Source organism: Rousettus aegyptiacus, unplaced genomic scaffold, assembly GCF_014176215.1.
Source record: "Rousettus aegyptiacus isolate mRouAeg1 unplaced genomic scaffold, mRouAeg1.p scaffold_m13_p_7, whole genome shotgun sequence".
NCBI lineage: Eukaryota > Metazoa > Chordata > Mammalia > Chiroptera > Pteropodidae > Rousettus > Rousettus aegyptiacus.
The window spans coordinates 24984710-25008056 of record NW_023416310.1 but is presented as its reverse complement, the minus strand read 5'-3'; the positions used below and the strand labels follow the sequence as shown (position 1 = coordinate 25008056).

Here is a 23347-nt window from a genome sequence, read left to right as displayed (position 1 = left end):
TTCGCACTATAATGTAGCCTGAATGCCCACAATAGCGCCTAACTAATGGTAGGTGCTCAATACATAATTATGGATGATTAAATATATATATGTAACAGATAAGAGCAATAACCCTATCAGTGTGCCACTTAAAAGATTAACTCTCCAGCTCAGAGAGAGAACATCCCTTAACAACAGTTAAACATCCCACCACTTTAAATTACTCAGCTCACATTTCCCTTAAAGACCCTACCTGCCTGAGTGCGTTCCTATGGCCACCACTGTGCCACTTGGATGAAAATCTGCACAGTGTCCTGGTTCCTAGAAGAGAGACAAACAGCTGTTGGGGAGTACATGACAAAGTTTCCCTAGATCTGTGGGAATAGTGGCAAAAACTTATTTGAAAATAACTTGTTTCATATACGCATGGAATTTCCATCAACTTCGTTGTAGCCAGTGGGAAATACCACATGGATATGAGAGGAAAAAGAACTTCAGAGCAGGAAAGGATATGCTGGCAGAGTGGTGAGGGGAAAAGACAGCCAGCTCATGGCTAGGCAGTGAAATAATAAGGATAATTTAACAAACATTTGTACAGTTCTTTAGAGTCTGCAAAGAACATGTATACACCTTTTGGGCTAGAAAAGGTGGCCATCTGGGTGGAGTAGGGAGAAAATACATTAAGAGACCAACTCGAAAAGAAGACAGTAGAGTCTAGTGGTGAGCATTTACTGAATCCAACCGCACTACCAGAGGCCCAAACATTTCCATAACAAATAATGCTCCAAAAATATGTAAAATCTTTTTGATTTTTACTACTGAAACTGACAGAAAAGTTGAATTTCTGCCTTGCTAATTTGCTTCTTCAGAGTAGGTTCATGTTATACTTTGTGACTAAACACTCTCCCCATTTACTAAACACTCTGTTTTAACCAATGCTGAGTTCTTTCTCCTTTGCTGCTCCCAACTGCTAGTCTGGGGAGTTTCTGTGGGAAGATTATGATCACATTTTGCTTTACTCACATCTACGAGTCTGGTCCATTCCAGCCTGTGTTCCACTGAGTTCCACATGCACACTTGTCTGTCCTGAGCACACGTCAAGAGCAAATCTTTGAAGGGATGTGTGGCAAGACCCCAAAGCTCATCTGTATGACCCTGAAAATAAAATACACCTATTGTTATAAGAAACAAAGGGTATCATCAAAAACATCAATGGTTAAAATCATACAGCTTACCTGTACTTCTATTTGAAAGCCATCATTAAAAGTGCCCCGTAAAATAAAGTTTCGTGATGTGCCCACTAAAAATTGATCTGCCTTTCCTTCTGCTACAGCTCTGATTGTTCCATACTGATCAGGAACCTAAAAAAATAAATTTGTAATGTCACCATACACATACTAACATGCATTAATTATTACCTAAAGACTGCATTTATAGATGAAAGCAATTATGGGGTAATGATAGGATTCCAAATTTGAAAGTAATATGGCAATCTTATGCTAATAATAATTTATTTGTTCAATTACATTTTATTACACAGAAGTTATAATGTATTATTATCAACATTCTTTGCTTAGTCCATTTTAAACTTATATTTTATGTGATTTCAAGAGTTAAGGGTTAAGAATAGAAAGAGTAATTTCTATTGGATTACATGAATAATGTGATCTGGTTTTGTTACTCACTAGTTATGTTATTTTAGGTAAGTCATTTAGTCTAAGAAAAATGTCTTTATATGTAATATGGAGATAATACATGTCCTACCTACTTGATTAAGGATCAAAATATGAGCGTAGTGCATGTGAGATTTCTCTGTAAACTAAAAAGCAATATATTGTAAAGTGTTATAATTGTTATTAATAGGACTCCTTGAGAGCGCAATCTCATTTAATCTACTACCTGGTATACTCTCAGCAAATGTTATATTAATATAAACATCCCAAAGAACGCCTCTTTCTGAAACAATGCAAGTCTGTCTTCTTTATGAAGTAGGATCCAAAATTACTCCTAAAAGCACAAAAAACTGAATTCTAAAAGCCAAATTTATGTTAGAAATGGCAAAGGGAGGATAAACTAGATGGTGTAGCTTTTGAATAAAAGGGTATGAAATAATATGAACTTAAGCAATTCTTATCTATCTTCTCCGAAATAAAACTCAAACGCAATACTATTAGGATTTCCCCTTGAGATTTTGTTTGGGAAGCATGTTATCTGTGGAAAACACTAAGCAGTAGTTCAAACTTTAAGTCACCAAAAAATAGAAGCAATATTAAGGTCTGTGAGATTTGCCCTTGCTTTGAGAATTACTGATCTAAAACACTATTTGTAACCATTTCACTTTCTGAGACCTCAATTCAATTACCAACCTTTTTACTGATCACACATCTGTCAGGTTTTATGGATACACTTGGTCCATGCCATGAAGCAGACACATGGTAGATAATTCCTGATTCTCATTAAGCCCACTGTCAAAAAGATTATTTTTAAGTTTTAAAATTAAACTGGGCATTTTGTATATCTTGGAGTAGAATACAATATTGGATGAATGCTTGTTGAATTTTAAGTTTGCATGGGTTTTTTTTGGGGGGATCACTAAAAAATAATCTCAGAAATACATAATAAGCAAGTTAATTATTCTACCCAATCTTTTTTATTTTTTATTCTTTCAAATTATTTTGTTTAACGAATGGTCATTTTGCTTTGTTTTGAGGAAATGATATGACAAGGACATGCACCAATTTCCCAGAAAAGTGTAAGCTATCTTAATGTGGGACAAAAGACATGAGTTTAGAGGATTTACTATTTAAAAAATTTTAAGTTCCATTTCCATCCTTACCTCAATTTCTCTTTCAGAGTTCAGATCATGATCCCACAGAATTACTTTTCTGTCTTTTCCTCCTCCTGTTAATAACATCCCATTTCTCATCTGACAAAGTGTGAATACACTGCCATCATGAGCTTTGATTTGTTTGCTGATCTGATAAACACCTAATATGATATGGGAAAAATAAAGATTAGTGACAACATTTGCCATCAGACTCTAGTGGATTTTTGGAAGAAAACTTTAGCAGGACTTATGATGAGGTTATGTGCTGATAAACCTACAGTGAGTTGAAATTGAAAATGCATTTACTATACCCAACTTACCAAACTGGCTTAGCCTAGCCAGTTTCTTCTAAATACATACAGCTTTAGAACTGTCATAAAGTCAAAAATTGTAAGTCAAACCGTAGTAAGTTGGGGACCATTTGTATAGAGTGAATAATCAAAAGCTCCTATGACTCAGCAAGTCTTCTGCAACATAGGTAGTAAAGCTTAAAATGATCTTTTGCATTTGTATCAATATTTAGTTACTCAGAGTATTTCGAAATGCATTCTTACAAAAAGGTAAGTTTAAGTAGTGATAATAGATAAACAGAGGATACTCAGAACTTTACTATCTCTTATAATCATCTTATATGGTAGTTAGGGTACTATTACTTTTCTGATTTTAAAAATGAAGACACAGGTATAGAAGTGGCTTAACCAATACCACAGTTAGCTAGTGACAAAGCTGTGACTGGGACTCATGTCCCTTTCCTCAATGTTCCTTTAAGTGTGCGCGCGTGCGCGCGCACACACACACACACAGCCTTTATTTCCTGCTGAGATGACAGCTATGATATTTAACATTTAGCAACCACTGTTGACCCGTTCTGCCATGGACTATCCCTTTTATTTGCTGAGATATAGGGGATTGGGGAAGGCACTGGGGCAGAAATGAGTGCAGGAGGCCTGGAGCAATGGCTTTTGACAAATGAGAAGTATTTTGGTATTTTAAAAACTGGTATAGCTATATAAAACTGATAGTTGAATGGTAGCCCAACTTTCTTATATGTTTACAGCACTTTACAAGTAACCAGGGACGGACAAGGAAGGTACATTAAAAATATTTTAAGTAAAGTCCATGTGGAGATTAAAGCACACGTGTATGCATGTGTGCATTCCGGACCCTTTTTCTTAAAGGTGAGGATAAGATTTTAATACTCAAACCTTTTATCTTTGGTATTCGTTATGCCTTATTCATAGTTCTTTATCTGTCTAGTGAGGCTGGTAGTATGAGAGCAAAGCTTTTCGGAAGATGATTATCTTACAGAATTAGTTACCTGGTAGAATCTTGTTTAAATATGGCCAAAGTCAATAAACAGGCCTTAGATCCTTTGGGAAAATATAAAAAATTACAAGTTCAAAATTATTCAGTGGGAGAAATGGGTAAAAGTGGTCAAAAGGTACATACTTGCAGTAATAAAGTAAAAACAGCTCTGGGGATTAAACTCACAGTATGGTGATTACAGTAAACAATATTGCATTGTATATCTGAACGTTGCTAAGAAAGCAGATCTTACAAGTTCTCATCACAAGAGAAAAAATTTTAACTATGTGAGCTGAAGGATGTTAACTAAACTTGTGGTCATCGTTTGGCAATGTATACCTGTATCAAATTATTATGTTGCATACCTTAAACTTATACAATGTTATATGTCAATTATAACTCAATAATCTTGGGAAACTATTCATTTTCTAAAATTGTTCATCAATTGATGAATGGATAAACAAAATGTAGTATGTCCATACCATGGAATTCAGCCATAAACAGGAGTGAAGTACTGGTACATACAACAACATGGATGAACTTTGAAAACATTAAGGTTCAAGTGGAAGAAGCCAGTTACAAAGGACCACACATTATATGATTCCACTTATATGAAATGTTTAAAATAGGTAAATCCATAGAGACCAAAAATAGACAAATGGCTGTCAGGTGTTGAGGGGAAGGAGGAATGGGAAATGACTGATAATGGGTACAGCATTTCTTTTGGGGGTGATGAAATGTTCTGAAGTTAAACAGTGGCGATGATTGCACAACACTGTCACTATATTAAAAACCACTAAAATGTACATTCTAAAAGGGTGAATTTTATGGTATATAAATTATACTCAATAAAGCTGTTAGTGAGATTGTTCATTTTTCATTATTTGAGCTGCTATTATATTTTTAAAATTAACTAAAATTTATAGAGAGCTTTGCTATCCTTAAAAAGTGCTACAGCTGACTATAAATATTACTCAGTGTGAGGCTGCTAGTGTACAAATACTTAGTAGATAGGTATATCTGGCAGGGTGGAAGGAAAAGGCTTGCCTGATTTGGAGTAGAACTTGCCCAGTTCAGCAGAGCTGAAATCAGAATTCCTACTAACTTGCTATTAAGGTCAACTGCTTCAGCTCACATCAACATTCATCACTTAAAAATACTTTAAACATTGAGCAATACGACTGTGTTCAGAAGGACAGCCAGCCAATTACCTATCATGGCTCTGGTGTAACCAAGAGAGAAAGGACATCTGAGAGATGTAAATTTTCTGAGAATATTCTTGGCTTTATTTGAGCATTAAAAAAAAAAAAAAAAGCAGCAGCAAAGGGCTTATTTTCTCATGCATGGTCAAATTAACAAGAGTAATCTGAAAATACCATGGTACCATGTACAAAATTACAATAAGCAGAGGTGTGGAGGTTCATAGATCCCTATCAAAATGTGGGAAAATGAAAGTTTTTATATTTTTAATTCAGTTTCCATACCTTTAATCATGCCAAAAACCTTGTTTAACACTTAAGATCTTTCTAGAATGCTGGAATATTAGAAAATAGAAAATACAACTGAAGAACAAATGCTTCATGAAGAATAAAAATACTGTAAAGTGAGATTCCCACTTTACGCTTCACCCAGGTAAATTATTTCCTAAGGAGGATCTATTATTAATTTAGCTAAAAAATTTCTGTGCTTTAAATTTATACAAATTAACAAAGCTTCAGATAGTATTTACCTATAAAAAAAAATTATAGTCAAAGATTTCTCTCTCATGGGCTTATATTTCTGACACTCCAGTTTAAGCCAAATTATTTGAAATACCTGCCATGAAAAATAATTACCCTTAAACTAAAAAATCTACTGTACCTCCAGGCTTAATCATGGCCACTTCTATCCAAGCATAAGTACAAATCTTCCCTTTCTTCTCATCTCTAACAGAAGTGAAGTTTCCGTAAAAAAACAAGTTTATGCTGACTGCCAAATAAAAATCACTTTTGATGGGGTTTCTGTGCCCATTTAAGTATAGAATCAAATGTCAGGGAGACTTTCAAATTTATGTTGTATTCTTAGCAACTGGGCAAATGGGCCCATGTTGATTATTTGGAGAGCAGGCAAAATGGTGGTGTTTCTTAGGTCCTTAAAGGAATTGATTTAAGAATGATCAACATTTTAACGATGTTGTAGATACAATCAACTTCCCCTTCTCACTTAAAAAATTATGAATTATTTCATATAAGAAAACTTTTGAACTACTTCATATATGTAGGAAATAACAAATACCTTGTATCCCATAAGAGAAAATCTGAAACAACCTAAGTGTCCAAAAACAGAGAAATGAATAAAGAAAATGTAGTGTGTTATGTGTATATTAATTAAAAAGAAGGAAATTTTGCCATTTGCAACAACACGGATGGTCCTTGAGGACATTATGCTAAGTGAAAATAAGCCAGAAAGAGAAAGACAAATACTGTATAATCTCATATATTCATCTAAAAAAATGAACTCATAGAAACAGACTGGTGGTTGCCAGAGGTGGGGGTAGGGGAAAGGGGTGAAGGTGGTCAAAAGGTATAAACTTCCAGTTATAAGATGAGTAAGTTCTGGGGATGTAATGTACAGCATGGTGACTATAGTTAATATTGTACTGTATATCTGAAAGCCGCTAAGAGAGTACTCTTAAAAGTTCTTGTCACAAGAAAAAAATGTAACCTTAAACTAAACAGTGTAATATGTCAATTACAATTCAATGAAACTAGAGAAAAGAGAAAATACTAATTACTTTGAAGGTTTCTGTTAATTTACATTTAAAGTATGGAAGTGAGAAGAAAATATACAGAAGACCTTATGTGGCATAAAATATACAGTTATGGTTTGTCGTCGTCTATTTACCAGAGTAAAAAGGATTAGCTATGATATTATGCTTCTGCCATTCCAACATGTCCCTGTATCACACACGATACCACAGTATACTCAAATTTTAGTTAAGGCCGTCATGGGTACAGAAATGTCATATTAGGGAATATGCAAACTGAATCAATCTACTGAAATTTTTGGCAAGAATTTAAAAATGGAAACAGAGCATTTGTTCCAATTTGGGCATACACATTTCACTGAACTCACCAAATCCTTCCCAGCTATATCTACAGAACTGGAAACCCAAAATATAAAGGAAAAAACAAAATTCTCTGCAAATTTGCCTATATAGGGTCAGTCACGCAGCAGAACACAAACTGGGCTATTTCATGCGCCCAGTTTACAAGATTAGATTTCCTGTTTCTTGTATGTACATATGCAGATTTTTCCTTGCAGAGGTTTTTCAGACAAAAATCAAAATAAAAACAACCTCTGAACCTTTCCCTGCCTCTCCCACCTCAACACACATTAAGCTAGTGAAGGGCACATTTATACCCAAATTCTGTTACATGTCAGAGGATAACATGTGAATATTTTAAGTCACAGTTTTGATATACAGTGCTGTTCCTGGCTATTTCTGATAGTAAACAAATGTGCCCAGGAAGAAAAAAAGAGAGATAAGTGGGAAAGGTAGTTGATAAATACAGTTGCTCTAACTTTCTTTTTTCTTAAGAATCCTCATCCCACTGCCATCCTTTTCACATGTGAATTTTGAACCTAAATTGCATGAAAGAGGCTAAGAATGCATGGTCAATGACTGAGCTCAAGGTTATTGGTATTACAATTTAAGGATTATTTTGTTAACTTTTAAATACATCAAATTCAATTCAACTGCAAAACTTAGAAATTTAGGTGAATGGATACAGAAAACACTAACGTAGTGTATCTCCTAAAAAATATGGCATGACAATCTTCACAATAAGACATCTGCAATGCTATAATCAAATTCCACATTTCAGTGAAAAGGGAATCAGCACCACTCAACTCTTCTACACTGAAATCCAAAAGTAAGATTAAAGTTATTTCCTTAAGAAATGTTTAACAAATAATTTTCAACAGCTAGTACCAAATGCCAGACATTGTGTTAGTCCTGGGAAAGTCCATCAGGGAAGACAGACAGACTTGTAAACTGGGCCTTTGCTTCTGAGCAGGGAACAGGATTCCCTTACTCAGGAGTCACATGTGGTTTCTATAGTCTGATGCAGACTCTCCAGACCGAGGGAAGGAGATGTTTCTTTCTCTCCAGTACCCCATCTTAACATTTTTTGTTTTTTTAATATCTCACTTCTGTAATCCTTGCAGGCTCTTTTCTGCCATCTAACTGGGATAAAGGATCCTGGGCCTCCCAGCTCTTATCTCTTCCATGGTGAGCGCAACCAGTTTTAAAGATTCTTGTGGATTACTCAGAAAATCTGTACCTTTAACCCCTACATGAATTTTCAATGGCTTAGTATACATTAAACTATTCAGAGAAATTATAAAACACTACTATTTTTTAAAATCGTACATCCTTCAAGTTGGTTACCTCCTGTTTCTGTTATTACTTTTTACATGGCAAATTTACACTACCATCAATGCCTCACATTCACATCTTTCTGCATTTGCTTATACTGTTTCTATAAACTGGGATCAAGGTTCCATATCTCTTGTAGTCTTATACATTAATTATGGCTTAAAGACCATTTTTTCTGTGAAGTCTTCACAAAACTCAGAAGATCAGGATGGTTTCTCTCTTAATCTTTATACTATTTAAATTACCGTATAGCTGTATCATCCCTAATTATTTTATATTAATCTCCTAGAAGGAAAAGTTCAGTACAGCAAATAAAGGTTATATATGCTTAACTGGGCAAATAATTTTAAAAAGATCATCATGAAAAGCCTTAAAAAATGAGATACGCATTAGTGGCTCTCCATGTTTCACTGCGGCTCGCTCTGCTGGTCTAGGTAAGATATAAGACTGCACTAGCAGTATGTGCAAATTAAAAAAGAACAACTTTAATCTGGGAATACTGTACCTTTAGGCCCTTTCCCAGGTGTCGGTTCTACAGTAGTTTTACTCCATATAAGTATGACTCCACCTGAGTCTCCAGTAAGAACATCTCCATTCCCCATAAACGCTAAACACTGCACAAATTTCGGTTTTTCGTATTTCTACAAAGAAACAACGAAAATTTTGTTTTCCCTTTGGCATAATGACTTTATATTTACTCAACAATTAAAAAAATTAAAGTTTTATAATGAACTTGCAACATTCTGATCCTTACCCCAAAAATTCCCTGTTTCCTTGTTAGCGAATTACCACTCCAGGTCCAGAAAAAAATATGAGATTTACCACATGTTATTATGATATTTGCATCTGTTGGATGGAACTCCACAGCCAAAACAACTTCGTTTGTTGTCTGTGGAAAGAGAAATAAAGCTTTAAATAAATGTATATCCTTATCTCCATCAAGTACCAATTACAGCTACTGATAAAATCTTTTAGGAAATGCCTCTTCTTCCGAGATCTATTTTCCTGAAAAATTTTAACAATAAATTTTTATAATAATGATTTAAATTCGATGTCCTTATGCTATATCATCTTTTATGCTATTTATATAACTTTATACTAAAAAGACATTTATATGAACTACGGTTTTAGATTATTTCAGTTTCTTGTACATTCAGCAAAAAGTATACTAAAACTATCAAATGCTAAAAAGCACTGTACATTTGTCAGTCTTATCTTTCTTTGTACTGTTATTATTGACCATTCACTTAAAAAATATTACTGATTTAGAGATTCATCTTCAGGTAAAATGCTTAAAAAGTAGATATAGAATGGTCACTACTGATTCATATAAAAATGATAAACAAAAAAAGCTTTTATGCTATGTCCTAAAACAAAAACTAACTTAGAAAAGACCAGAGTTAAATTTAAACGAACTGGAATGAAAAAAAGAGAAAACAGGCATAAGAGTCATAAAGGAATTAGAAGTACAGTTTTTTTCGTTGAAATTACTGAACTGAGGATGTTTTATAAACAGTAAATTTCAGTATGTTCAGTAAATCATAACTGAATTCTTACTAAATTGAGGTTTTTGGTAAAAGCACCTACTCAAACTTAACAGTGAGGTGAAATCCATGTGCTTGTAAAGCCGTTTACTGTTAGCTTGTGTTCACCTGCAGGGTAATCATTAATGTCCATTTTTAACTTAGCAAATAACTTTATATGGAAGCATTCCCTATTGCAAACCAACATGGTAAACATGGTAATCTTATGTACAAAGTTAGTTAAAGATAATATATTTTATATTCTAATAATAAAGTGACACTTGAAAGAACTGACCTAATTTTAAAAATTTTCCTATGGCTCCAATATTTCCACAAATTTTACATTTCAAATACTAACATATGGGCTCTATGGCCTTGTACAGGCACATAAATAAAACTCAAATGCTCTAATTTGAAGGCTTTTCCCCTTTATCACGTTACAAAAAGAAGGAAAAGGACAGTACCTTCTTGTAATAGAATTCTCCACAATGCTTAGTATAGAACTATATATACCTAGCAGCTCAAAGTAAATTTTAAAGATAATGTGTTAATAACGAAGCAAAAATTAGTTATTTCTTTTCCAAAATAATGTTGCCTTTTAAAAATTACCAGTAGTTAAATTTTCACTTAGACAAAATCAAAACTACTTGACAGTTAAATCTTATGCCAAACTGTTTCATCAAGGGTTAGAAAATTAACTACAAATATTCCAAGTATACAGACCTGTGGTGCTAGTATTAAGATATTTAATACAAAAATTGATTTATGAAATCACTTTGGGTATAAGTATAGCCTTATAGGATATTTCAACTTTTTATTTATGTGTATTATATAAACAGAAATGTTCACAATCCTATGTAGCTTGATAAATTTTCAAAAATTGAACATGCCCCTGGCACAGCCTGTACAGCAAAAAACAGAACATCACTAACATCCCAGAAACATCTCAGATTCCCTTTTCTAATCACTATGCTCTTCCTCTGCTTAAGTAACCATGATCCTAATTTGTAGCACCATAGATTAGCATTGTATGTTTTATTGCAGTGGAATCACATAGAATGTACTTGTCTCTGGCTTGTTTTATCAACATTACATTTGTGAGATCCATTTCATGTTGGTGCATGTATTGTAATTTGTTCATTCTAACTGTTGTATACTATTCCTTTTTATGGAAAGAGCATATAATTGATTTATCTATTCTAATATTGATGGGTATCTGAGTAATTTACTTTTACAATTATTTTTGATTACTTGCCTTTTGGTCAACATATGTATATACTTCTGTTGGGTTTATATGTAGGAGTGGAACAGGAAGGATCAGAGAGTATGCACATGCATACAGAATGTACATACATTATGTACATTTAGTACACAAATTCAGTTTTCCTAAATGGCTGTAATAATTTATATGCCCAGCAGCAGTGTACAAGAGTGTTTTTACCCATTAATATTTCCACAAATATTGAGCTTGTCAACTTCTGTAAAAACCATGCCGGATTTTGACTATATTGGACACATAGATCAATATGCGGAAAATGACATCTTTATAATACTGTCTTCCATTTTTACTGTATAATGCTCTATTTAAGTCTTCTTTAATTTCTGCCAATAAGGTTTTGAAGCTGCCTTAAACTTAAAAAAATCAACAAGTTATGTATCAATTTCCCCAAATCCTTATGACTTAGCCAAGAATAGAGCTCATCTACAGCAGAAAAGAGTAAGGTCAACACACAGGGAAAAGCTATGAGGAGAGACAGAGAATCAGAGGTCTAGCACTGGAATTACGTCATTCCTAAGGCTAAATTCCCTTATGACCTTTACTAGAGGTTTTCTTTTCCTCTCTAAACATGAATCGATAAATTCTATTTAAGTTAGCTTTTGTCGTTTTAAGTCACTTTGCTGGCTGACTAGGTGTGAGAAGCGAGTGACATGAATGATGCCCAAGTATCTATCTAGCTTGGGTAAATAAGTGGAATATGGTATTAATAATCACTGAGAGGTGATACTGATTGAGGGCTAAAGATGATTAGTACAGATTTGGATATGTTGATTTTGACTCGCAGGGCTGCAAATAAAGATGCCTGGCGGGCAACAAAATAACGTAGGTTTAAATCTGTGAGAGAGACCAGGGCTGGAGCTAACTGATGTGGGACACAGCAGATAGTAACTAAGGCCGTGGTAGTGGTATGTGGTATCAGTGGAGGACATGGGACATAACTCTGAGGAATGACAATTTAATACAAAGGATCAAAATTCACATATTTCACTTCTGTGTAATTTCCTCATGAATGATGGCTAAAAAAATCTTTATCTTCATTTATGCCTTCATAAGGTTTCCTGACATCTTATATTCAAGAACAATCAAATATACTCTATTTCTTTCAAAAGATTAACTTACACAAAAAGAAATAATCTCTTTTGACCAAAATACCTGGTCTTAAAGTTTGAAGTTTATATAAAACTGCTGAAAGAGGGGGAGGGGAGTAGGAGGAGTGGGAGGAGGGAGGGAGGGAGGGAAAGGGAGAGAGAGGGAGAGAGAGAGGAAAAAGAGGGAAAAAGAGAGCCAGAGAGAAAACATGAGTGAGAGCAACTGAAGAGGAATGGGATGTTATTTAAGAATACAGCAAATATGTCATAGGCTTTTTTTAGTCATCCTGCCACTCTGAATCCCTTTGAAAGCCTGTCAGAATGAGGCCATTTCTGACCCATGTGAATGCAGTTGCAATGTTAACCTTACATTCTTCTCTTACGAATCATAGCCTGCCTCATCCACACAAGGGGATCAACACTAGTCTATAACAACCATAAAATACGCTGTAGCATTTTATATACTAATCCCACAAACATAATTAAGACCAAAAAGCTTCTCATTACATATGCTTTTCAGCTGTATCAGCCATACTCCTAAGGTTGAATTTCTCCTTTAGATTTTTAAAGCTTTAAAGATTGAATGAACTAACACACGTTGTTAAAGCAGCAGCAGCCCAGTAGCATATTTAGTCTTAATTTTGCATTAGACACCCATCTACTTTGGCATTTTGGTAGCGCAAAGGGTCTAAAATAACACTGAAATTGGCTGAAGTTGCATGACAATCTTAAGAATACTGTAAGAATTGTATTCTTAATATCATAAAAATGATGTCAAATCAATAAATCTGATGAATCTGGCCAGTTGGTATACTTTGCACCTTAAATATGTGCAATGTACTTCCAAGGATCTGAAAAATGAATACTGTATTCTAAAAGATACTCAGAAATTTTTTTGATTTACCTTTATTTCTGCGCCTTTTGATTTTTTCTGCCAATCCCACACAGTAAGCATATGCTCATTGGAGTCATCGATAACACACAAATGAACACCTGAATCCTAAAGAAGTCAAAGGCATTTTAAAATTTTTAGATAAGGATGACTTTCTAAGAAGAAATACCATACTATTAAAACTGCTCCCCATCCCAAAAAAACCAAAACCTGCCAACATTATGATAATCGAAAATCCTTTAAACTCATGGTTCCTTGAAATATAATAAATCTACTACTAAGACTGTATTTTCTTCAGAAATATAATAAAGATTCTTTTTTAAAATATGTTCTATTTTTAATTTTTTCCCTAGGTTGATTCCTACTTGCCATCTAGCTACTCCTATTTGTTCAGAGATAACAAATAATTCATTTTGAGGATACCCTAGTCTCTTCTGCATCTTATGCTTCCCTCTAGGCTCCCTGAATTTAAAGCATACATGTCTCCCACCCCAATTACTTTTTGGACTTTTGGCTAAGATCAAATGTAAAGTATATACCCTTGAGGTAGGCATGAAATATGCATAATTTCATGACATGGCTCTTGACTAAATTTTGATAGTTTGATGGAACAAGCTGAAATTAATGGCTAAAGTCTGCCCATTTCAGTTTTCTATAATATACCTGATTTAGATTAACATGGCTACATAAGAAAAACATAACAAAATTCCTGTTTTTCCAAAACCATTTTCATTCATACAGTTTAAGTCTCCCAGTTTAAGAACTATGGATAATATTAAAGATTTGTGGGTTTTTTTCTCTAGTAGCCTTTGTAGTATATGCCTTAGATGTCTCTGGAACAAAGAAATACTGTGGTGAAGAGAAGAGGTACCAAGGAAGGGCAAAGCCTACTCTTTTCTCTTCCTCTTTCTTTTAGCCTGTATTGGAATGATTACCTAAATTAGGAAAAGTTAAGAGTTTGAAGTAACTGGAAACAGTCTTAACATTGTAACAATAGTATCAACAAAATGACAACAGTTCCTGCTACTGAGATTGGTGTGGGGGGGGGTAGTAAAAGAATTTCCTTTCTGTCCTTTTATCTCCTTTTCTAAATGCCTTTCTCCCAATTCCTGACTCATTTGACCCTTGACATTCAGTGCCTTTAAGCTAGCAAAGCTCATAGAGCCACCCAAATTTATCTTTCTGATCTAAAAATGTCCTATCCTCCATGTGCCACAAAACTCCCATAATCCAGAATATAGCTGCTGATAGCTAGGAACTGAAGAGAGAACATGAATACATGAATATATTCTAAAGTATGAATGACACCCAATAAAATCTGGAGGAATATTTACATTTTAACTTAAAAATTATAAATTCTAAAATATAGGTCTTCTGTATACTCTATAATAATTACATATAATTCAAGAATAAATGGAATGTTTAAATGAGTAACATCCTGTTTTATTTTCCCTTCAGAATGAAGCCTCCAGGCATAGGTAAGATTGCTGGACAGTGAATTTTAAACTCATGTTGTCATCAATTCAGAACCAAGATAATTCATGATTTTAATGAATATAAAAGGTTTGACTATTTCTTTTGCTCCAACGTGACATTAAGAAAAGACAATGTTTGTGCAGATTAGGCCAAGTTTTACATCTGTGAATTTTCGAAATAAAACATCTCCATTATTTAAGCTGAACAGAAGTATGTTTTATTCTTGTTTCTTTTTTACTGTGCTATGTATGTATTCTTCTAACCATTTCCTGCTACTACAATGGAATCCTACCTCAGGACAGAACAAAATTAAGTATAATTAAGTGCAGTATCTTGGATCCTATCTAAACCAAAGTTCTTTAGTACTTAGGTTAAAATACTGGCTATTACTAAGCAACAGCTAATATCTCATTTTTCAATTGAAAGTTATCACTTTCTTTGGACACATACACACACACACAAAACTGAGCTTAACTTGTTTTTTGCTTCTTTGTGTAGCATACTTAATTACTCCTTTAAAATTTATTACTTACTGCTTTTGAAAAATCAAGGCATCCTACTCCACGCTCAAAAGTTCCAAGTCCAATAATTTGCAGTGTGGCTAGACTAACTGAATCCCACACTCTGACATGGGGTTGCAGAGGCTGCAAAGACAATGGATAAAACGCAAGATAGCAGGACAAACTGGTATATATGCGGATGCAAATGAATACCACAACGCGGAACTGTTTGCTGTCTTTAAAAATAGAGATGGATAAATATCTAATAAAAAAATAGCTACTACATTTAGACATGTCCTTAAAGAATCCTGAACACGTATTTTCTTCTCATACCATGAAAATAAGGAAATAATAAGTGACAATAGTAGCAGCAGATGACTAAAGTACTTACTATGTGTCATATAAAATTCTAAGTACATCATATGTATTAATTCATTTAAATATCATAATTCCAGAGCTATGCAGTACTACAATCACCATTTAATGGAAGAGAAAACTGAGGTACAGAGATTTAAATAACTTGCCCAAAGCTATGCAGCTATTAAAAAGTGGATTCAAGTTTCTAACCCAGGTGAATTTGCTCTAGATACCCTGTTTCTGGCATTGCCTTTATTCCCGGGAAAATAATACTTTTTAAAATCAGTGTTTAATTAATTGCTGAGCAAACAGTACTTAAGACAGAATGTGAAACTGGAAGAGGTCTTATAAGTCATCCAATATAACCCCTCCAATTCCTTTTTATTAAAGAAACTGAAAACAGAGAATGTCATGAATACAGTCATATACTGCTAATCAGTAATCATTAATATTCACTGTTGATCCTTACAAATAATGAATTTGTTAAGTAAGCTATTTAATAATATTGAATAGTAACTGAAAAATTTTAAATGTTTTCAGTTCTAACCCATATATGAAATCAAGGGGTCTATAAATTTAGGGAAATCGCAGTACCTCTGGTAAGCATTAAGTTATTCTACGTCAAAAAAAAAAAAAAAGAAAAATAACAAGCTTATCGGTTCTTCTCCCATTTTGACAAGTAAACAGTTTCCTTAGGGAAAACATCTGTTAGAAAAAAATTTAAGTAGCATTCTCTTTTGTTTTGTGGACTGTTCTTATATTCTAATATCCCCTCCCCCCAGCTTATACTAGAAATCTCTTAGTAGTTAAATTTTAGAATAAAATGAGGTATTAAAAATTACCATCAATTCCATTCTAACAGCAACGTCACTAGGTACCGAAGGTATAAAACTGTACCACTCACCCTTCCATCTTTATCCACTCCAGCTATCTGTCCAGTTGCAATCCTAATTTTGTCGGGATGTACAGCAAGGCTAAAAAGCAGTATAAACAACGACGTTACATACAGATAACATGTGAAACAGCAGAAATATGCCTTACTACGAACGTTTTAAAAAACAAATAGTTTTTAATCATTAAAAATCTAAGTGACCTATTTACCTTCTTTAGCAATAAATGATTGAACTTAACTAAGAAGTAGCAAACTTAACTGAATAATTTAAAAACAAGCCTATCATTGAAAAGGTATTCTCACATTTTTACAGTTCGACATCCTATGGGATACTTATGATTCTTATTCAGCCATGATTTCTTTCTCTCAAAAAGAAAGCCTCGAGTCCAAATTTTATCTGCATAGATTAAATTGATAAATATTTGGTAACTAATAATCATCCTCGGATACCTGTAAGTCTAGTGTATCCCACATATATTTGATACTACAGGCAGGAAGGAAATGACCATAAGAGATCTGAGAAAGCAAAATAGGTTCTAATTGAGATTTATACGTGAAATGTTTTATGGCTGCTGATACCACAGCAACCATTTTGGTGGCCTTAAGTCCTTTTTTCTTTTTAAAATATTTTCTACAGAATACCCATAATATCCTTAAATTCCAAGCTCTCCACGAGAAATCATTTCCAATAAAACCCAAATTAAAAAAAAAAGAGCATAAAAAAAAAAAAAGAACAATGTTAAACAATACCAACCATTTCACACAGTCTGTATGACCCAGGTAGTGTCGTTGAGTTCTCTCCTCATAATTAAACAGTACTACTACTGATGCTATGAAATAAACTATTTCCCCAGTGGGAAGAAGGTAAACATTGGCTCGACAGTCCTTTCCTCGATAACCATATCTTAAAAGAGTCAAGGTTTTTAATAAATATAATTTCCAAGGTGTTAAATTTTTTTAAGGATACTTAAGGGAATCAAAAAAATATAAGTGGGAGTGAACTGGAACTACTTTACTACCTGCCATGATTATCGGATTATTTGCCCTATTCGAAGATATTAATTTCAGTGATTTTAAATTGCTAATAGCAAAATACACATGATATGTGAAAGGATCAGAGGTGGCATCTCCTTACTTTCTCAAGTAGTTGTTATGCTTAATACATTTACTTTACTTTTTTTGTATACTAATTTTTCTTAAACGAAATAAACAAATTTGCAGTCATGGTACAGAAGGATACGCCCACTCCAGTTTGAGCTTCTCAGGAGGCAGTTCTGTTCTGATGTCATCATAGTTGTCAACATCAGAAGGAATAAACATTGTAATTGGCCGACCTCGCATAAACATTTTAACATATTCTCCTTCTGTAGAAACAAGAGACAAAAGTTAAGTCAGATGCCTTTTCTGAATAATCATAGAAAAGTAGATTATTAATGTGATACAATAAAAATGATAAAAAAAGAGAGTTCTCATCTCATTATATATCAGTTTTTTGTATAAAGACCTCATCCAAAACATCATAGGAAAAAACTACTGGTCATTTTCTTAAATGAGAATAACTACTTTCATAATTAAAATACAATTTATTTGTATCGGTTGACACATTTCACCACGGCCAGGAAGGATGAGGTCGAAAAGTGCAAAAGAAAAGAATTTTATGATAGAAGTTTCTCTGATAGTTGAAAAGAAGAAAGATTATCAGGGTAGACAACAACCATGTCTACAACACTACTTTTATCAACCCACAAATGTTGTAAAGACATACAAAGAACATGGCCTGAGAACACACCACAGGGAGAGGAGTCAAACATCCTCATGTCAGGCTGGGAAGAGAAACTAAGAGCTCTGCTACACATGGCAGTGAGCAGAGCTACTAGGAAAAGAGGACCAACCAATGTCCCTCACTTCACAGCTGTGCCTATAATCAGCAATTAAATTTAATTATAATACACTAACATTTTAAAGACAATACTAGGAAACAGTTTCTAATTAGCAGCATTGGTCCTAAAACATCTTTTATTTACAGAAACCAGTAGCTATTTATAGGATTTGCAACAATCTAATACAAAAAATGTCAAAAAGACAACTCTTGAATCAAATCAATATACACCTTTCACAAATGGAAACAATACTTAACAATTGAGATTCTTATGCCTTAAAAAAGAAACAAAACAAACGGAACCAACAAAAAAACTCCCAACCTATCACTGGCCCCAGCCTTCCCAACCACATACAGACAGGTTTAATAAATGCTGACAGTGTTTGTAAAATGGTTATAAAATAACCTAAAAGAGAAAGAGAAATTAAGGGACTAAGTGCTATCTAGCACTTGCCAACTTGTCTGGCAAAATATGAATACAGCATTAGAAACAGACTGAGAATGTGGTCATCAACCAGAGGCTGATACAACCCTCAGAACCTCTAACAATGACCTAAACTACTAAGAGGAGTACATAAGTTTATATAACACAAACCAATAAAAGAAGATAAATTACTTTGCTGAATGTCTACAAGAATTTCGTAAGTTGGATTTAAAAACTGTGCTTGTTATGGGTGAGAAGTTCAAGTTATTTTTATTATTATTACTCAAAGTGTGCTGCTCAGCCTCTAAGATCTAAGAACAGGCTAATACCTCCTACGCCATGGTTTTAACACCACATGATGTATGTCTTTATTACTTCTGAATCTAAGAGTGGGCTCTGCTTCCTGATGATTTTTAGCATAGCTGAACTTTGATGATAACTAAATGATTACCAGCTGCAACTATCTCCCTTCTGCAATCTTTATCTGTATCTCATCCTTTTTTGTACAGTTTACTTTCTTATAGGTGTGAATTTGTTATATTATTTTCATTCTATTTTTTTTTTTTTAAGAACATAAATTCTCAAAGGCACATATCCTGTCCTTTGAAATTTCTCCCAGGACCTCTGATCAAAGATGTATACCATGAATGCTTTCTGAATAAAAAAGTAAAACATTTAGTAGACGCTTCTACCACCACTTAGAAGAGACTGTATGTCCAACAAGGGGAACGGGTTAGGGATAGTATCAAAGAAATGAAAAAAAAAAAAAAGTTTTCCTTTGCTAACAGAGGCAGCTCAGAATACAGTATTGATTTATCAACTGTCAAGCAACACAAGCAACTAAGTAAAAGTAAAGGAACTGTCTTGTGCTTGTTAACTTTTCTAATATAAAAATGGCAATGCATATTAGAATGAAAATGTTTTCCGTGACTGTATACTGGCAGTATATACACTGGGGGCCAAGTAAATAATCTAGGCAAAATTGTAAACAATTCCTGGGACTGACAGGGAGGCAATACATTACAGCAGAAAGGACATGAATTTTGGAAAAAGACTGTTTCAGATCCTTACTAGCTGTGTGATTTTGGCATTTTTCTTATTATATAAAATACTACTACTTGGAATTATGATTGATTAAATAAGACACCATACTATAAAGTATAATATGAGGTCTTTGACAAATATTCATTCCTTTCCCTTTGAGAAGAATCTGTAACCATTCTAAACACAGTCTAGTGCTTATAACCATCTAACACACTGTAATACCTCTTCATAAGCTTTAAAGTAACTGGCCACAGAACAGCAGGTGTAGGCAAATAAGCTCGAATTCTGCTGATTCTATCATGAACATTTTAAAACAGGAGTCACAAATTCAGATATTTATAGGCCCAGGCTGGAAATGCAAAATGAAAGAATACAGGATGACAGGTTTGGAGTGGGGGCACAGGCAGACCCCATACCCCATCTTAGGGAGGCAGCAGCTAGTCAACTCTATGAAAGATGTAGGCCCAGTGTTGCCAGATCTTCTCATTTTTCAAAAGAAGTAGGAAATCTATAATTTACTGCAAAATTTACAATTTTAAAATGTTTACTCCTTTGCCAAGAAAGGAAAAGTAGCATATAAAAACACACCTTTGGCCAACATACAGCACACAGGTTGCTAGTTGGCAACCTCTCTTTTCTATAACAGCCTTTGCCTTGGGAATAAGGTAAAATATATAAACAAAGAAGAGCCTATTTTCTCCTCAATCACTGTTGATCCAAATTCTCACTGCAGACTGTTCTCTGAGGCTGTCAGTCTTCTTGATCTTATAGTCAAAGGACTTAACAATTTGTTTTACCCCAATGCTACTTTCTAGCTGAGATCAGTACTATTAAAACAAAGCCTGGTGGTCCCGAAGAAAAAGAATGCGAGGAAAATAAATTATTAAACTATCTCATGATAATTAGTAAACACAGTGTAGGGCTACTAGTATTCGGAAATAAAGCTATTGCTTACCAAAATGTAATTAATTTCAACATTTTATCTCCTACCCTGGCACCATAAAAATTCCTGAGACTGAGAGGGAGGCTACACAGTACAGTGGAGAAAACACAAACTTGGTGATAAAGACAGATCTCTTTTTGAATCACAGTTTTTCCATTTACTAGCTTATGATCAAAGAAAATAAATATCCTTAATTGAATCTGATCAATGATAGCTTAATTATAAAAGAAGAAATTCTGTGGGATACTATTAATAAAAATACCATAAATGCTATCATTCATCTTTCTAGACACATGTTGGAACTGAAAGATATCCTAGAGCTACCTCTTCTAGTCCAACACTCCACTTTTACAGAAGGGGAAACCAAGGTTTAGAAAGATCAATTTAGTTTTTAGACTGTACTCCAAAATTTTGTCTATTATTTACAACCTGGGAAACATTTTCGTCTAAAACTATGCTCTGTATCTGTCTAAAGTGATACCACTGGTTATTGAATACTTAGAATGTAGCTAATTTGAATTGAGATATGCTCTAAGTGTAAACTACACACCAGATTTTGAAGACAGTATGAAAAAGGTAAAATATCTCATTAATGATTTTTTAATATTGATCAAACATTGAAATGATATTCTGGATTAAATATATTAAACTTAATGTTACCTGTGTCTTTTTACTTTTTAAAATGTGGCTACTAGGACATAAATCACGTATATGTTATACATTATATTTCTATTAGACAATACTGTTCAGACAATGGTGAGATCCTCAGCCTAGTCCATGGAAATCCAATTACCTGAAAATACAACTTACTTATAATCCAAATACTAGCTTGAATTCTGGACCCAACAGCAGGAATCAGAGAGCACAACAGAAGAGAAGATGATCTTTCTCCTCTACTATCTTTGAGTGAATGCTAGGCAAAAATTTGATATTCTTGATGTTATTTTCCTTTCTATGTCTTTTTGACATAACCTAGCATTTCCCCTTCAGTATCCTCAGGTTTTGTTGACCTTCTACTTCATCATCTCCCCTAGATTCTCCTGTTCCCCAAAATAATCTTAATATTTCCTAATTGCAAAATGATCTTCATATGTCCTAATCCAAACTTTGTGGGGTAGTTATCCCAGGTGTTCTAAGATAAGCAGTATTGCTGAAATGATTCCTACTGATGTAAATAACTGATTAAAAATCTTTTGCAGACTAACACTTCAGGTAGAGTGGAGAAGGAAGTTAGTAGTATAGGGCGACTCTGCTCCAGGATTAATACTTCCAATTTTCACAGCTTGCTCCATTTCTAGACTTGGGCTTCCAAATGCAATGGCAGAGCTTCCGGGGTTTGGACTATGACTGTACATATTGGTGTTATGGGGGTACTACTGTAGAAAGCCTTCTGAACTTTAAGAATGCCTGCAATTTATAGCATCTTTCTCCCCCCAATTTTTACTTTCAAATCCATTTTTGTTTTCTTTTAGGTTTACAATCTTTAGAACTAAAGAGCCCACCAAAACTGGACTTTGAATTTTATATTTAACGAAAATGTAGCATGTGGGGTGTGATACTACCTGATTTCAGCAAACAGAAAATTAAAGAATCTTTATTTAGTTTGAGCTTTTTCTCTGGTATTACCAGTTCTAGTCCCCAAAACTACAGTTACATGATAGGTAAACAAGATCTTAGAAATATTGACTATAATTTTACAGTAGAAAGTGACAAAGACCATTTTAGGTAGGCTAAAATCCATTCTAAAAAACAATGTTTTTTTCCAAACAAAAGATTTCAAGTCCCAGTTAATGACCGGCTCTATTTTAGTAATAATTTACTATTTTAAAATTCCAATGAAACAATGTAATCTATAAAAATCTTTGGACTTTTAACAAGGAATTTTATTTGTACTATCATAAAGTCAAAATTTCATCCCTTTTCAAAGGGCTAGCTGTTAAAATAGATCATAAAAAAAATGTAGATTCCCAAATTTTAAGAAGGAGAAGTGAATTCAGGAGAATATAATCTAATCTTATTTTATAGATTTCAAAACTTCCTAGTTGTGAGATTTGCCAAATATTATGTAGTTAGTTTTCCTGGCTAGGCCAAAAACTTAGGTCTGAAAATTCTGAACAAATATGAAAACACTTAAATTAATTTTCTTGGTTCTATAGACAGAGTTCAACTGGCTGGTAAATTTTACTGAATTCTTAACTACATGGAGGTGGGGGTGGTGTGAGGATGCACAATGAATATTTAAAAGGTTTCCATCTTTTACAAAGATGGAAAAGCCCCTTAGGAGCTTACAATGGAGACATAACCAAGTCTTACACATCAGCTAATCAATTCTTATACTAATAACTGTAATAAACCAACTTACAGTTAACTACTTTCTTGAGTCCAAACCTCAGTTAATCAGATTTCTCTTTGCTGTTCTGTTTACAGCTGTGACTGTCACAAAATTACTTGAAAATATCAGATATGGGAGTTTGCGTAAACATTTTAGATTATTTTTACTGCCTGAAAAAGTCTTTCTT

The 23347-nt window shown here is 33.8% G+C and overlaps 1 protein-coding gene across 5 annotated transcripts in view; it reads right to left on the bottom strand.

Moving 5' to 3' along the window:
- The window catches only part of EML4 (EMAP like 4), a 130172-nt gene that overhangs the window by 24882 nt on the left and 81943 nt on the right, over window positions 1-23347 (bottom strand). For all 5 annotated transcript variants that reach the window (XM_036224760.1, XM_016142247.2, XM_036224759.1 and 2 more), the window contains 11 exons: window positions 17779-17902; window positions 17293-17442; window positions 16551-16620; window positions 15323-15433; window positions 13326-13421; window positions 9286-9420; window positions 9037-9172; window positions 2816-2967; window positions 1215-1340; window positions 1003-1134; window positions 233-300 (listed from right to left, as the gene is read on the bottom strand). In XM_036224760.1, the coding sequence (XP_036080653.1) occupies window positions 233-300; window positions 1003-1134; window positions 1215-1340; window positions 2816-2967; window positions 9037-9172; window positions 9286-9420; window positions 13326-13421; window positions 15323-15433; window positions 16551-16620; window positions 17293-17442; window positions 17779-17902 (1300 nt within the window). The remainder of the gene's footprint in view (window positions 1-232; window positions 301-1002; window positions 1135-1214; window positions 1341-2815; window positions 2968-9036; window positions 9173-9285; window positions 9421-13325; window positions 13422-15322; window positions 15434-16550; window positions 16621-17292; window positions 17443-17778; window positions 17903-23347) is intronic.